At 38.8% G+C, this 17754-nt stretch overlaps 1 protein-coding gene across 3 annotated transcripts in view; it reads right to left on the reverse strand.

Annotated features, from left to right (window-relative positions):
* The window catches only part of GPR180 (G protein-coupled receptor 180), a 29194-nt gene extending 11462 nt beyond the window's left edge, over positions 1-17732 (reverse strand). For 2 of the 3 annotated variants that reach the window (XM_088051036.1, XM_005516441.3), the window contains exons 1-6: positions 17508-17730; positions 14995-15153; positions 11859-12053; positions 8371-8551; positions 8117-8166; positions 4403-4560 (exon numbers count right to left, since the gene is read on the reverse strand). In XM_088051036.1, the coding sequence (XP_087907162.1) occupies positions 4403-4560; positions 8117-8166; positions 8371-8551; positions 11859-12053; positions 14995-15153; positions 17508-17655 (891 nt within the window). In that variant the 5' untranslated portion in view covers positions 17656-17730. Of the gene's footprint in view, positions 1-4402; positions 4561-8116; positions 8167-8370; positions 8552-11858; positions 12054-14994; positions 15154-17507 lie in introns of all 3 variants that reach the window. The other variant, XM_088051037.1, reaches the window with a different exon arrangement.
* Between the last annotated feature and the right edge of the window lie 22 nt (positions 17733-17754).

Raw genomic sequence — 17754 nt, forward strand, 5'->3', positions numbered from 1 at the left:
ATGAAATTGATGAATTCCTATCACAGAAGATATTTCAGTCCAGTTAGAACATGCTCAGACAGGGAACAAGGGTTCTACCAGCTACAGAATCACCGCAGTCTTGTGAGCAGCTTGTGAGCATTTACTTTTGGGAACAGCCAAAAAACTTCCCTGAACTGTACACGTTCTGCTTGAGAAAATAAAAGACCCCCTGAACCTATGTATAGAATCTTCCTCAAGCAAGCATCTGGGAGGAAGCCATAAGGCTGATGGGGACAGAACTGTGATACTGCTCTAAGAAGAAAATATCACTGGGATCTACCTTACCTTAAAATAACAGAGCTCATGAAGGTCTAAATTTTCCTGAGTCTACACCAAGAGTAAAAGCAAAGAAGGAAGCCACTTTCATGGGAAGATGACAAAGAGCTGGAGTAAAGGAATCATGAGAACAAAGCCCAAATCCTCGTAGGATAATAGTGTCTGACAGCAGAGTGTGTTCTGGACCAGCCCTTTAAAGAGTGTAAACAACACAACATTAGCTGATCAAAGGCTGTGTATGGTGACAGGAATGTGAGATCACAGAAGTCCAGTTTCCTTCAGCTTCATTAGATTATTCCAAAATAAGCAGAAGGCAGAGGTGTTAGAGGCAGAGATGGAACTGTTAGTACAATGCAGTGTAAACTTGGACAAAGTATCATTTGCCTTACTATGAGCTGGGGCTGTTCTCACTCACCTGGGAAAAGCAGGATCCTATAAAAGAGAAACCTGTGCTAGTGAGTGTTTCTAGGTAAAAACAGATTAGACAATCTGTTCTCAATGAAGAACAGCTTTCATAGACAAGCATGATGTTGAAGTAAAAATCTCTTTAGTTGTGAAATATTTAAAAAAAAAATAAAAAAATTGAGAAATCAAGGTCAAGGAACCCTATAGTCCCTTACCTTGACACAGAAGTGTCAGCTCACTCAGCTGCAATATCAGGAACAAACTTAAAAACAAACAGACAACAACCTGCTGAAGTAGACATCTGAGACATCTTTTGTTGGCCGTGAGCAGAACTATGTTTGAGCTCTGAGAAGAAATCACGGGGGACAATTCTAATTGCTATCCAGAAGAACAACTGTGCTTCGGCAGTAGACAAAAGAACTGGATGAGAGATGAAGCTAAAGAGCTAACTCACACTAAGCCATGTCCAACATTAAAATCACAACTGCTTCTTCGTAAGATAAAACAGAATGACCATCTCTTTGTTTACATAATACACTGCTCAAAAGCCTGACTTTATATAATCCTGACCTATCCTTGCTCACATTGGACACCAACCACTGTCCAGCACTGGCCTTCCTCTTCAAACACTAGAGGAACGATGGCCATGGATACCATCCTGATGTTCCAGATATACAAGCTGAACCTCCACATCCATATGAAGAAGAACCAGACACTCTTCCTTCATGTCATGAGAAAACAATTATGGGAGAACTCCTCCTTTCCTTCACGATGCCAACACTGACTTTATGACAAGCCAAGATAACGTATCAATCTCCAGCAAAGACAGGTTCTCATGGGACAGATCACCCCTGAGAGGCAAGGGGAAGGGGGAAGCAAAAGGGAAATTAGAAGGAGCAGCAAGGCAAACTAGCTGTTTCTAACTATATCTAGTACTCAGTTATCTGATGTCACACAATGCCAGTACAGCAAAAAACGATCTAAGATCATTTGACCTTAGATCTAAGGTCAGAGGTAGAGCTCATTCTGAGCACACCTAAGAACCCCTGTGTAGGATGATGTCTAATGCAATAAGATTCTATGCTGTTTTGATCAGGTTCAGAGCAATCAGCTATCTTTCCAGAATAATTGCCTCCAGTCTGGTCAGCCCTGGAAGCTGAAACTCCTCAGGTCTATGTGATGGGAAGGGCCTGCCATCAATAAAGCTCTGCACAAGGTTCGTGCCTCAGCAGCAGAAAGTGGAATTTTTAATGGATGCTCAGCAGCCTGAGAATCTTTCGTTCTGTGGCTGAAATAAAGAACAAGTTAAGGCAAAGACAGATGCTAAATGGCAGACCTGTCCCTCCTTTGAGATGTTACCTCTTTGCAGCTGCAAAGACCACAAGACATTTGCTGACTAGGAGGCTGTGTCCACCCGACATTGAAGGCGACACATAAAAATAGCCCAGGAAATTGCTAGTGCTTCTGAAAGAACAAAAAGAAAAAATCCATAGCATCAGTACAAAGAGGAGAAAAACCCCTGAAAATTTGCTGAGTAATTTGAAGTAGTAGTAGGCAAACAGGCTCACATAGCTTGCCAGTCAAAACTGTATTTAAGTTGAAGAATAACGTGTTTTCTTCGGCTGTCCACTTTCTTGACTTCCCTGAAGATGAGGACAGGTACGGGAGAATGTCAACAAAACTAACATGGTGCAATCTCTATCTCCTGCATTAGGTTAACGCACATAGCTTCCAGCAGTCTCCACAGCAAGTCCTCAGACCGTCTCTGATTATCTACATAAAATCTGTCCAATCTCTGGCCTAGGAGGAAGCTGGTTCTCCCATAGGAATCTCTGGGAAAGATCAGAACAGGAAGAAGGTTATTCTATGTCTTTAGCCATTAAAAGGGGCCACTGATTGTTTACAGCAGGTGAAACACCCACATCAATCTAGACAGAGCAGTGAACAATTGACTAATCCAGAGATGAACTCTTGAACTCATCATCTTTGATAGAGGTGATACAGTCTAAATCCTCTTTCCTGAGCCCAATAGCTGCACTCTGTAATAAGGAGAACAAATCCAGCAGAAGGTGTCGTTCGTGCGTACTGAACCGTGAGATGGAAAATATCCTCTCCAGAAGGGATACTCTTGGTGTGAGGGAAATTTTGCTGGAGACAGTAGACATGGGAGGTGTAGTGATATGGGGTGTAAAACCACTTAAGACAACGATGTATTCCAATATCCATACTGTGTTCCTATAAGACTCCTGATGAACCTGACATTCCCAATGGTACTAGGAGGAGACGTGGTAGAGCTGTGCCTTACCGGTAAAAGTAAGATAGACAACTTTGTGCTAATGCTCCAGTGCTGCTCCAAGAGCCAAAAGATGTGTAATGGACCAGTCTCGGGAGAAGCAGCGCATATGTATAATGCCTGCCCCACTTTTACCATAAATAAGAACCAAAATAAGATCAAGCTGATTATACTGAGTGTCTTTTCTATGTATAGTAAAAGGAAACAACAAAAAATTTTCCAGTCTCAAGCGGCAGAGTACTAACACACCCATACATATGCACAAGTGCAGAGGCATGAATGAAATTAAATACTTTAGAAGTCTTCTTTACTACCGGCATGTAATATTTCTGGGGCTGGATAGGTTCATTCCACCTTTCTTTGACACCCATCTTTACATTTCAACAGTCCCATTGACCTTAACAGCCTTTGGTTTATATTCTTAATGAGCAAGAAATGCCAGCTCCCAGCTATTCTTAATGTTCTAGAAGTCCACTTATTTAGTCTAGAAGCAGCACTAATTACAGATACTACCCAAATGGCACAAAAATCTTCAGTATAATCTCTTCCTCATTACTGTCTCCAGTTTCTCCCTGCTCTTCTTTCTCAATGGTTTTTAGATTCTCTTGTCTTTATGATGTGATTTAAAAAAATTTGTTTACAAAAGACACCACCAGGGTTGAATGATTTCCATTACAATTTACTTTTAAGTTACTGGTTTACTTAACTTTCTAATTTATACTAATGGAAAATATTTGAATGAAATTATGTGTCAGACCATTTGTATATTTGCAAGACCAATCCTGCACATGAACCTTTCAAGAATTCCCTTCCTTATATTGATTGAAAGGACCATCAGACATTCTATTTGAGTGTTTCCAAAAGGAGGGCACTGATGATTCCCTTTTTTTCATGACAAAGACTTTGTCACAGCAGCTTTTCTTGTCTTTCCTCCCATGCTGCTCATTGTCAACCTGCATAATGTAGTTCACAATGCCTTAGCTGTACTGATTACAACTACTTATAGGACCACATTACAAATCAGATGAATAAAATGACTGCAAAAAAATTTTTTTTACTTTTTTTTTTTTTTCCCAATCTAGGTTGCTTTCACTTATCTGGTTCACAGTATAATGCTACAAACAATTGACACAATCAGGAGTTTGGAAAACTGTGGGAACTTCTTAAGTGGTTTTACTGCTAGACAAAAACATACTGTGAAGCTACATCTTAAATTGTTGAAGTAAAGAGAAGGTGGTGTTACCTATTAGACATACTGGGTGCACACTATGCTATGGGCTTTTTTCCAGTCTTGATACTCCCTCCCTCATAAAATTAAAATATTGAAATTATTTGGTTCACAGTTCTGTCATACTTAATAGCAGCTGCATACTTACTTCAGTGTAAGAATTAATATGAAATACAAACCTGTGTAACAACAACTACTACAGCAATGCCGGTAGATGCTGGACTGGAATCCCACTGAAGAGGTCTGCCATGAGATTTCCTCATTCTGCCTATTGTCCAACCCATACACAGACTCAACAATAAATACAGCATTTGTATCTGTGAGACTATGTCACACACTATTGAAAACAAAAGAAAAATGAATAAAATTACAACAAAAATAAAATTTTGTTTTTTCCTGTATAGAAATGTTCTACATACCCACAAACGGAGGATGCATGCTTATGCCTCTGTACCACCTTTTAATTTTGATGAGTTAGATTAGATGAGGCTGCTTTGCCACAAAATATGGTTATTTTGTGGAGTTTTCAGTGACCAAACAGATCACTATCAGCTTTCCTCCAGTTAAGCTGCAGTTCTGCAAGAACGTAGGCACAGTGCCACATTTCTCCAAATCCCACTCTTGTGTCAGAGTAGTCTGGGCACAGAAGTCCATCTGCATAAATAGACTTATAAATGCTAAAGAACTAAAATCATATGTATGTTAATCGCAGTGCAAATATGCAACATGATGAAATGAACTCCTTTCTTCACTCTAAAGAACTTTTGTTTAAAAATCAGATAGTTACATTGTACTTTGAATTAATTGCACTTTGTCTTGAGGATGTAGTAGCTTCCAGAAGAAAGCACTAGTATTTAGGACAAATTCCACTCTGAGATACTTAAAGGGGAAAATATAATGAATAACCCTAACACAAACTTCATTTAGATCAACAACTTGTCTGTATTTCATTTTATTAAATGCAAATCACCTTTGCTTCATTTTGCTATGTCCATTTTTACCTCTCTTTGGGAACAATTAACACATACTCCATAAAGTTACATTCTTAATCAGTGTCTCAAACTTGTGTTTGAAGCTGCATCAGAATAAAGAAAACTTTAAGCTAGAATATATTAAAGCCTTTATTTGTAGCTTTGCTGCAGCACTACTGACAGTAATGAAACCTGAAGATTTCTTTCTGGGTGATTGTTAGCTTTAGACCTGGTAAGTTTTTGACTTAATGAACAATTTTACAGTTGGTGTTGGGATCTGATTGTACTGGCATAGCAAAGATGTAAAAGAAAAATTAATTCTTACACTCAGAATGTAAATTATAAATTTGATTCAGAAACTAGAGATTGGGCACTACACACAGCAATGCTTTCTTTTTCACTTCATAAATTTCTCAGTTCAATTAAATTTGTTCCTTATTTGTAATTTTCACTTACACTATCAGGTACATGAATAATATTTCTGTCACAAAAAAAAAGTAAAGCTCAAATTTTATACAACTGGACTGCATTAAAAAAGATAAATACCACATTTACTAAAAATACTGGCACAGAAAATGTTGCTACTTTACAGAAATTAATATGGGCACAAGGGAAGTGTGTCAAAAGATCATCTACAATATTTCTGACACTCAGCAATAGCAGCAAAAGAAGGGTATAAAACAGACTTCAAAATGTAATTCCTGGGATATGCTTGGTCTTCTCAAAGTTTACATGCTTAAATGCTTCTCAGTGTATTAAGACCCCTTTGCTGTCTAAGATCTGTCAAGAGCTTTTAGCAAATGTAAACTTGATCATTCTTTAATAAAATCAACCAGCACTGATTGTGGGCAAAAAAAATGATCATGGAATTATTTTCCAATGCTACCTTATCAAGAGACAGAACTCACTAGAAAAAGAATTGTTCCATGAACCAAAGGCATGCCAAGCCAGTGTCAAAAATCCAAACTAGAAAAATGACTGAGTAATTCTGTGTGTTCTAGGGAACATTTTCTTTTCTGTCATTCCTTAAGATAATCTGCCCTACAAGATATAGTCAGACATCATCTCTCAGTCATATCATGGATACAGATACTGCTCGGCTTAGTGTAGTAACCATTCAAGTGGATTCCCACATAAATTCACCTAAGACAAAAATTCACAACCAGCTTTAATCTTTGACATTCCATATGCTTTGCTAAAAAGGAACAAGGGTGAGAAAAATTTTAAAGATTACAATAATGCCACAATATCCAGGGTCAGTATAAAGTCACATTACTAAGCTGATACCATAATTGTCTGATTTCATCACAATTCATCTTTTTTGACTATTCAACAGACATAATAATAGTCTTTGACTTTTCATATTTTACTCTTACCAAAAGTTAAAAGGACACCATTTGCAATGCTTCTGAGTGCCAGTATTATTTGTGTGATTTATGCGATTAGACTAGGTGGTTAATTAGACTGTGGATCAGCTCTTTATACGTGGTAAAGACTAAATCATACTAGGAAAAGAGTAATTGCTAGAGATCGTATCTGAACAGGTTTTTAGAAATTCTGGCCACACTGCAATTAATAGAAATTTTAACATTTATTTTTAACTCAGATTTCTGTTGCCATATAGGAAAAATGGTATAACTTTCCCCTTCAAACTATAGTCCTTGCCATCAGCCATTCACCAGAATTGTAACTGCCATTGAAGCTTTCCACATTTATATTACTTCTGCTCTTTTACTGTTTTGGAAACCACCAACTTCAGAGACAGCAGGAAAGGAAAAACTTCTGTAGCTGAATTTAAGAAATTCAGCTACTGATTGAAAAATAATATTCATTATAATCTTTACTTATCTAAATAGGAGTGGGCTTTTTGACTATAACACATACACAAAAAAAAATATAATGTGAAGCTATTCTCTCTGAAGTTCTGGCTGGATAGTTAACACTGGGGAGGAGTTATGACTATCTCCATATTCTCCATTTTATTTCATTCCAGGAGGTGAGAAGGAATTTTTAGTAACACTGTTGCTGGAGTGGCTGCAAGAAGCTGCCAGCTCAAATGGTTAAAACAAGAAAGAGGCAACTATTGTGGTGCCAGGTGCCATCAAGAGGCTGATAATTCCAACTGCAGCCTTCTAAATGAGCTCTACAAAGGGAAATTCTTCTCTGTATAGGCTGTTACTCCCCAACAGTATCACACAACTGCAGTACTACTTTCTTGGGGTGCTTCAAGCCAGTCAAAAGGAAATGTATTTGCTTGGAATGAACCCCCAATTCTTCAAATGTGAACTGAAGGGAAGAAAAAAAAACCCAAACTACCCAACAACAATGGAGAATGAAGAATGGAACAAGAATACGTTAGTGCATTTTGGAAAGGTATGCTACAGGAATTCAGTTTCAGTGAGAACTTGGAATTTCTATATAGAGTGGAGAAAAATGTTTTGTTGGCATCAAACCTTCATAAGCATTTTTTTTTGCACCATGCTAATAACAAAATTTGTGCTGTAAAGTACATTTCCATTTAATAATTGTTAAATTTGTTAATGAAATGACAAATTCTATAGAATATGATTAAGTTTCCTAAAAAGCTTGGTTTTCTAGGTCTAACACCACAAAACTCTTTAGTGTATAGAAAAAACTGCTCAGGTAATAGTCATGTTTCTAAGTGTGCGTAGCACGGAATTTTGAGACAAAAAAAATCTTTTGAAAAATCCTAAACAATATCACAGATGTATAACTTCAAATACAGTTATTGTAAACACATAAAACAAATTTTTTTCCTGGAGGAGCAATTTTTAGTACGTTATATTAAAAATCCAATTATATGATCCAAGATCATAGTAAAGTCCAGCAATAGCATTTGCTAATGTATTATACAGATTCATGGGTAGGAATATGTAAGAAACAGGAGACAGGCATACTCACATTCCGCCAGACTTCCCATAAAAGGAGCTCCTATCCCATCTCTAGAATAACTGAAAAAGAATAAAAAGGTTGTATTTTTAAGTGGGTGTGTCTTAAATGGGCGTTCTGTCTCACAAGTACATTTAGGCAGTGATACGGTTCAAAAGTCAGCCCTTTATTTTGGCACAATCCCTCCCAAGCAAACCATATACTGATCTTTACAACACATTGTTCTTCAAGTCTAAAGACTGAAAGCAGAAAAAGAGCAAAGGTACCTTGAGAAATGCAGGTAGTTGGCAAAAGCTGAACCAGCCTGCAACAGTAATGCAATTGTCAACACCTTTAATACACCATGCATAGGTCCACGCTTCCTAATAGTTTGCCACAGGGATTGTGCATATATACAAGCAGTTATGAAGTATGCTAGGACAAGCAGGAAAAAGAATTCATGTAATCCTGTGGAAAACAAAAAGAAATACAGCTTAGTTTTACAGAGAAACATTGCTACTAGCAGCAAATAACTAAAAAAAATCAGCAAGTTTTTTTTTTAATACAATCCTTAGGAAATACTTAGCAACTGTTACCCAAAAGTGGTAGTACACATAAAATGTCCAAATCCTGGTTAATTTTATCCAAGAAAATCGGTGAATTTTATCAGAGAACCGATTATTATTTGTTCTGACAGCATTTTTAATCACCAATACCTTTTCTGAGCAGAGAGGTTTGCAGCAATTACCAGTGTAGTATAAAGTGACACACAGTTTCTTGATACACACACAAATGTAGCTCATCTGATCAGCCAGAAATATATTTATTAAAGGACTCATTTTTAGCTCTTTTTGCTTGTTTGTTTCATTCTGTAAAGGCACAATCTGAGGTGAGAGAAACCCCAGACAGACTTCTATTTAATAATTTTAACCACTGGGTGTCACCCTTCCTCCACTTATAGCAGCTCAAGAAGCACTGCTGATCAAGTCTGAAAACTTATAAAGAAAAGTAGCACAGAAAACAGTAATTAGTTCTTAGCACACATTTTTTTGCGCTTGTCTAAAAAAATATTCCCCCAATTGTTTTTGGATATTATATATAAAACTTAAGTTGTCTCATTTTCAGTCTGACAGTAGTCTGGTAAAATGCTCCCCTTAAGACCTGGATCCTGGAAATCCTCTCTATTGTCTGTAAGCTTTGCAATGCATCAGGAGCTCCCAAAGGGTCAAAGCCAATGAGAGATAAGCAAAACCAAACATTTCTCACAGAAAACTTTTCTTTCTCCAGCCTTCCTTGAAATTTAGTGGTGCCCATAGAATCATATTCTAAAAAATAAAAGCTTTGTCTCCAGCAGCAAAATAACTCTGGTAAAAGCTTCCAGTCAGCTCCACCCAGAGATTGTGAAGAGCAAGTATATACATTTCAATATCTGAGCTGAAAAGCATTAGAACTGTATGAGTTCTAAACAGTAGCTAGCATTATAGCTTTTGTGACTGAAATTAAACATTTTGGGCATACACACAGGAAAATGGGAGAAAAAGAGCATTAGGTAATAAAGAGCCTTAAAAATTCCAGGCCACTCTACTTCTTTTGTACACCAATACATACGCATGATTTATCAATGACAAAAGTATGTGGTTTGGATTGAATCTTTCTTTCTGCTTCAAAAGATATGCACTGAAGTTGGCAAGTACTTTGTAGGTAAAAGTTATTTCTCACCATGATGAGTGAGAACCCTTGGAAAACTCTTTAGGAAAATCAAAAAGCTTTTAACAAACACTAAGTATTTATGATAGAATGCTCCTTCCAACCATAGACAGAGTGTAGATTATTGGTTTGAGAGCAAAAGGGGTTAGGAGAAAGCCGCACTGAAAACCAACTATAAAAAATACAATTTTCAACCTGCCTTCTCTAAGTTTCCTGACCTTCAAAGAACCTAGCTGACTGACAAAGTAAAGCATTATTTGAAATCTCTTCAAAGCTCTTCAAAATTCGACCTGTTCAGCTGCTTGTAGAAATCCGAGATTACACTGACACCATGTCTTATGTAGAAGACCCCTACTATATAAAATAGGATTACTTGCCAGCGGTCAGAAGTCGGCCCCCCTCATCTCTCAAGGCAATAACAAGGTGACAAGCTCAAGTTCTTTTCTGTGCTTTCCTTATTATTCATTTAATTTTTTGAGATGTCCTGTGCCAGGCCACAGCCTAAAGTAACTCAAGAGAAGGAAGACCTAACCAAAACCTTCTGCAACTACATAATTTTTAGTTGTACGAATGAAATAAGCAAGAAATGAAGCTGGATCTTCTGATACCCTCTCATTCTAAGTTTCTATGGGAAAATGGCAAAGATGATTTCCCAGAAATGCATTAAAAATTAAATTTAAAAAGAGAGAGAATGAGAGATTAAATGCTCCTCAGCTCTTTCAAAAGTAGACCAGTGCATGTAGCTTCAAGATTCATGGCAACAATGCAAGTTTTAATATTGAATCAACCGAGGTGCTCCTCTGCAACTCCGAAAGGCATGGCATGTACAGCTCACCTTGCTTCCTGCTTGTTAGATCTAAATACATACATTCAGCACATTTACACACCTCCTTACTCAGCACATAAGCTTTCCAAGTGCTCAGTTTTCCTACAAAATTAATACAGAGCTCGGATGCCTCTGTAGGAGGTCCCTGCATCACTTCAGTGGACTCTAGGATGCCGTATAGCTGCTCTGCCCCTTGGTTTAGCAATTACTCCTTTAGCTATTACTCCTCTTTGAGAGTACGCAAATTAACCTAGAACTCACTTCTGAAGAACAAATTCACCAAATAAAAACTGGCAAGTCTGTAGAACTTAAGAAGTTAAAGAGAGAAGCTAAGTCTGATTATGAGCTCTGAAATCCAGATTATTGATGTGCTACTTTCTTGCAGATTCTGCTAAATATTCCAGTGAGTATTTTCTTCCTTTCAAAAACTGAGCTGCCTTTGTTCCCTCTATATTCTCTTGAGACCATAAGCGACAGCAGGGCATTTGATTCTGAGCACAGCAATTAGGCCTATCCTCAGTAGATTCAGTTCACTCTGTACAGGAAGGCAGACTGAGCCTACAGGGCCTCACAACAGACCCAGGTGAGTGACATGTTGATGAGGCCTCCCAGAGCAGTGATGCTACTCACTGCAACCAAGAATACATTAGGCTGGATTGCCCAAAGCATACAATTTTATGTAGGCATTTCTTTAGCTCCTATCTTGAGTTCTTCTTTGAATATTTAAAGACTTAAAATTACATTTCTTAATTGTAACAAAATCAGGCCTGACAAACCTAATCTACAGCGTGTGACTAAGACACTTATAAAGATCTAAACACTTAACTGAAATTGTACTGGCAAAATGTTTCATCATGCATGTACTCTTGTTACACAGAATCAAGTTTCACGCACCTAAGGTATTTCACTAACTAATTAAAGTCAGATATTAAATTCACATTCAAGTGGAAGATTATGATTTCAACAAGTTCAAAATATCAGCCAAGATTTTAAAAATGACTTTCCTTGTACATCTACACTTCTAGTTAGGTAAGTTTTGGAAAGTCAGTCTAGGGAAAGGGAAGGATTTTTCTCTGATGACAGATAATGAACTCAAGCTTACTCTTTGTATGAAAACAAAATATGAAATATAAGTGGCTCTGCTATCCATTCCCCATACTCTTACAAGCACAGTAAGTACTGATTTGAGTAATAATCAGATCCTTAACTTACAAATCTAATTTTAAGAAAAAAAAATCTTACCAGATTCCCCTGCGCTAAAGTGATCTAATGGATTCCCTTCTGCATCTGGGTTTAGTAAGACCATTTCAAACTGAATATCCTCGGATTCAGAATAATTCTCCTCGCAGGTAAACTTGTCTACATAAAACACATACCATGTTTCCGGATAAGGAATCTGGGACACTGTCAGATTTTGCTCTGTGTGGTTCACAGTCACTTTGGAAGAAAAAAAAAAAAAATACGAGTAAATACTTGATTAGTTTGGTTTTAGAAAACACATATTTGAATGAAGATAAAATTTAAATCCACAGCATCATATACAGGTTATAAACAATACACAGTAGAAAACAGACTGAGTTTTGAAAGCTATTCATAACATCAGATACCAGACCTCCAACTTCAGCTTTTGTTTCAAGTAGGTGCAGGCAAGGGTTAGTGAGGACACTGCATCCCACCTTTCAGCTCTGCTGGGGGGGCGCCCTCCTTTCAGAAGCCAGAAAGTGAAAACTATCTCCTTTGCTTAGCACATTTCCATCCTCTAGTTCTGGATCTAGACCGAACTAGCTATTTTGTACTACCCACCAGGTATTTCTGCAGCATGAAAAATATCTTCATGAAATGTATTTGACTCTGTTTTCAAAGAGATTAAGAGCACCAAACAGGAACAGCTGCATGTGAGCTCAGTAAACAACACCATGCATGTTTAAAAGGTGCAAATCAGTATTATTTCACAGGATCTTCCCCAAACTGTAAGATACTCAATTTCAATTGACAGTTAACAGCTGAAGCCATTGTGTAATCAAATTGCATATTTCAAATCAGATTACAACCACCACTTTTGCCTAAAAAAACAGTTAACCAAGCACAGTTTCTTCAAAACAAACTCTTGATGCAAATGAAACCTGTGGCTCTCTATGTTTGGCTGAAACTGCAAGAAATACAAGCATTGTCACATTGACTACTGAACTTGAGAGCTAACCAGCTCAATAATTTCTCTGCAGGAGAAATAACAATAACAGAATAATTCACCTAAATAGGTAAAGATGACAATGGCTAAAGATGAAGAAAAATTTCATAAAAAAACCACAAAAACCCTTTTTTTTCTTATGTGAAAGGCCTTTCTAAATAAAACAGCATACAAACTCATTTTCCCTAAATATTTTGCAGACAAAATTTAGAGTAAATTTCTAATTTGAAGCCTGCCTGTGAAAAACTTATATGTAATTCTGGTAAATGTATTTCAACTGAAAGAAGTTATTTCCTGTTCTCTTAAGGTATGAGCTGAACAACATTAGCATCCAGGAAGAATTGTATTGTATGTTTCCTTGCAGCAAGTGTCATGAAGCACAGATTTGGACAACAGACAAACCAGTATTGCACATGATACTTAGTCCAAATGAAAGGCAAACTGCAGCTGATAGGAGTGGCTTTACTTCCCATGTCACCTCTCAGCTGAGTTCTGACACAGTGTTATTTGCACCAAGAGTAAGGATCACAAAGTGTGTTTAATCAGTTTCCTCTCAAATCCATATACTGACTCAGAGATAGAAAAGCAACTGATTTTGCCCAAGATCAGCAAAGAGATCCAACTCACCCAGTTGGTCAGGGTGCTCCTAACGGAGCAGAAATGAGTGAGTACACTGCTGGGACAGTCAGGAATGACAGACCAACTGCCAGTTATTCCAGCAGCACCTTTTTCCAGCTCTGATGAAGTGTAAGGAAACCACATCCCTAGAAGTGACATCTGTGTAAGGTTTGACTGTGACAAATGTTACAGATCATTCTGCTACTCTTGAGATTCTGACTGCACAAAGGAAGTTTATTTAAAAGAGAAGCTGGACTCACTTAAAACACATATGAATGAAGCTTCTAACACTAATTTAATTTCTTAAAGGAAATTTTATGCTTTAAGTACCATTATGATCAACAAATGATGCAAAAAATATTATTTCAGTCTGTCTTCTAGTTACATAACTCAATCCTTCAGTGTTTTACTGTTCTTTCACATTTAGATGGGTACTCAAGCTTTATTCTGATTAGCTCATCTTTGATACTGTATTAAAAATTTTCCAACATGTTTTATACATCAAGGCATGGCAGATTTGTCCTATCATGAAAATATAATTTTATTTTTGTTTTCTCCGCTTTGAAAAATGCCATTTCCATGGAACTGGAGAAGAGAAGCCTCCTGACAAGTGAGAAATGTTCCTTTGTAAACAAGGGACAAAAAGACAATCTACATATTCTATACTGGTACAACTCTTAGCTCAAATATTAAAAACAGCTGAATGTGAGATTCAGTGACAAATATCAAGCTATAAAAGTAAAGGGTGAAATAGCATTAAGTTATAATGGAGGCAAGTTATAAAGTAAGGCAGGATGATGCAGATTTATTTTTGCAGAGAAGAAAGACTTATTATAGGTAGTGAAAGAGAAGGTTTACAGGCACAAAATTACCCTTTTATTTTGTACTTGGGCTACACACTCCCACCTTACAAGCATTTGTTTCAGAAGTTTAGCGGCAACTGCGGCAGGTTCCATCACTTTGCCTATAATTTGTTTTTCACTCCACTGTAATGAAAGTCACAATTCAAATTCAAACAATTCACAACTCAAACAATTCAAACTTCTGACTGTCCCAAACATTCAGATTCTTTAGTTCTTCAGTTTCTTAGTACAATGGTATTCTTTGTAAATTCTCTCATGTATCCAAGATAATCTATATTATGGAAAACTTGAGATTAAAAAAAAACAAAACAAAAAGAAAGACATTTACTCCAAGAGGAGCTAAAAAAAAAATATCTCTGTACTCAATGACTAAATGAAAACTTCAGCCAAATATGTACCTCTTCTGAGTTGTGAACATGTAAAAGCATGAACTGGAACTGGTCATGAAGTTTGGCTGTTCCCACTAAAGCCATTGTTTGGATTTCACTTTCCAGCAGCACACTAAATTGTAGCTTTCAAACAATGTCTTCTGAAGTGATACAAAGAAAGAAATTTTGTTTCCTAGTAGTATGTTTAATTGCAAGTGGCCAAAGTCCTAGTTGATGCAAAGCGCAAATTCACTGAAATGAATATTCTAAACACACAGATAATGTAACAGAGTTCTAAGTACACCAGTAACTTTATAAGAGGAAAACAAGCATTAACTCACTTGTCAGCTGAGCTTTAGAGAACTTCTCTGTACAGCTGTGATCTTGGACACTGTTCTCCAGCTTCTGCCATTCCTGTGCTTGAAAGAGGTGAAGTCTAGCTGCTTTTGCCACAGCTACTGCTATATTCTTGATTCTGACACACAGAACAGCATGGTCACCTTGATATTTAAAAAATAAAATCAACTATTCCGCCTTGATGTAAGTTAAAAGCAAAAAGATAGTGTGACACAGATTTTTATCAGTAGCTGCAATACAGCTTCACGTTATGGTTAATTTTTTACCACTAGTTCCTAATAAAAGTATTTATGGTCTTTCAGAAACAACTTCTATGTCTCTCATTAAGAAACCAGTGAATGCACAATTCTCTATGGTGGTACTTAAACAAACCTTCACCATAGCCCAAGTGTCATTAACCTTCTCTACTACAAACAGCCTTCCCTCCCCCCTCTTTTTAAAAAGACTTCCAGATAATGTGTTTTTTTTCTTACTCCCTCACACTCCAAATTTTATTGTTTTCAAGTTCAAGACAGCACCTCAACAGACTCAGTAACTAGTTTAGTAACTAGTCTAGTATCTTATGAACTCTGTGGCATGACTGTGAGCATCACAGGGTAACTCTTAAGTCTGACAACAGAAGAATGCATGCAAATGGACTTTCACGTTACAGATGGATTAGATTTAAAATACTTAATTATAGATGACAGATATCAAATTGATGCGAAGAAAATCAAACTTCAAAAGTGCTCTCTAATGTGTCACTCTACCTGTAAAATCATAGAATGGCAGAATGGCCTGGGTTTGAAGGGACTTGAAAGATCACCTGGTTTCCAAGCCCCCTGCTGTGGGCAGGGATACCTTCCACTAGACCAGGTTGCTCAAAGCCCCATCCAGACTGTCCTTAAAGTCTTCCAGGGATGGGGCATGCACAACAGCTCTGGACAACCTGTTCCACTGCCTCACCACCCTCACCGTATTTTTTTTCTTAATAGCTAATCTAAAAACTACTTTCTTCAGTCTGAAACTGTTCCCCCTTGTCCTGACACTACAGGCTGCATCTTGACACACAGAAATATTTCAGTCATTTTAGAACTAGCTCATTTGACAAAATTTATCTTGCCTGAGGAATTCCACAATCCTCAAACTTGTTTTCATAATTTCTTTCCTATATTGCCATAGACTTCTTTAACCTAGAAGTATCCTAAATTAAAAGGTGCAATTTAGTGGAGAAGAAAAATCAGTAAAACGTTATATGAACCACAGTTAAGCTATGTTTTTGAAATATTAACAGAAGGCTCTAAAGAAAGCTTCACTAATACCCAAAATAGTTGTTGGTATTCATGCAGAAAGAGAAGTATTTCTATGCAAATATGCAACATCAATTTATAAAATTATATCTGAACACCTACACCACTCATCTTGAATTTTTACAGTATTTTCTATAAGATTTAAACAGTGCACTTTTCCCCTTCAGATCTATTTAGAGCACTTCTGCATTTAACTTCTAGGGCAGTGATAATTAACTGCTTTCAAGTCACTTCTTAAGCTATCTCCACCCTATCTATCATTTCTCATTCAGTGCTGGAAGGTCACGCTCCAACTCTGTTTTGCTTATGTCACGCTTTCCTGCATCCCGTTAGATTTTGAAGCACCCCGCAGAACTGTTCTGCCAGGAAGCTCAATGGGAAAGAAAAATAGCCTAAGCTACTGAAATGCTGAGCGCATAGGAAGAGCAGGCTGACCAGCACCGTCTTGCTGGACATAGCACTTGCCATGGTTACACACATCTCGTCCTGTAAAATAAAACTACTCTTGCAAGCACAGTGGGCCACTGCTAGGGCTCTCTTTCAGCAGGATGGCAGCCAGGAATTATTACTAAGTAATTACTAACTAATAATCTGAAATTATTACTAACGAGGAGTTAGTAACAAGGGAAAGAAAAGCCATTGGGAATAACCAGGTGAGAATTTTACATCCTGATGCGCGGCGTCACCAAGACCCCACAGCGACGGGGCAGAGGGACGTTAAGCACCGCTGCCATTTGGTGGAGTTCCAAGAGGGAAGGAGCGATGCGTGTCGCAGTGAGGACACTGGGCCGGGAGTGTCCGCACCAGGCTGCGGAAGGCGAAGGGAGGCGCAGCCCTGCTCCCCTCAGTGACCCACAGCGCGGGGCCGCTGCCAACTCCCGCACCCAGCGCCCGGGGCCGTCCCGCCGCGCTCCGGCCGCGTCCTGCCGCTGGCCGGGATCCCCGGCCCCGCTCCGGTGCTGCCTGGACAGCGGACCGGACCTGTTGCACGATCCGGCGGAGGACAGAGAAGGAGGAAAAGAGGGAAACAGAGAGCGATGGAAGGACGGAGAACTGCAGGGCTGACTCCTCTCCCCACCCCGCGGCCCCTCTGACCGTCACCGGTCCCCCCGCGCTCCAGCGGCTCCTCACAGCCGCCCCCTTCCCCACCGGCCCCGCTGCAGGACGGCACAGCCGCTCCTCCGCTCTCCTGCCCTCGGGGCACCCACCGTGGAACTGGAAGCGCGCCACGGGCCGCCACGGCTCCCGGCGGGCGACGGCGCTGGCGAAGCCACCCCGCAGCGTCTTGCCCGCAGCCGGACCCCAGCAGCAGCAGCCGGCGGCGGCGCTGAGCAGCCATAGCAGCCGCCACCGCATCCCGGGACCCGCCGAACACCGGGATCCTCCTTCCCTCCTCCCGCGCTGCTCCGTCGGGTCACGTGACTCCCCCCGCCGCGTTAGGCGCGAGAGGGAGGG

Source organism: Pseudopodoces humilis, chromosome 2, assembly GCF_049639895.1.
Source record: "Pseudopodoces humilis isolate 2021_Gansu_Grassland_sample_001 chromosome 2, ASM4963989v1, whole genome shotgun sequence".
Classification (NCBI taxonomy): Eukaryota; Metazoa; Chordata; class Aves; order Passeriformes; family Paridae; genus Pseudopodoces; species Pseudopodoces humilis.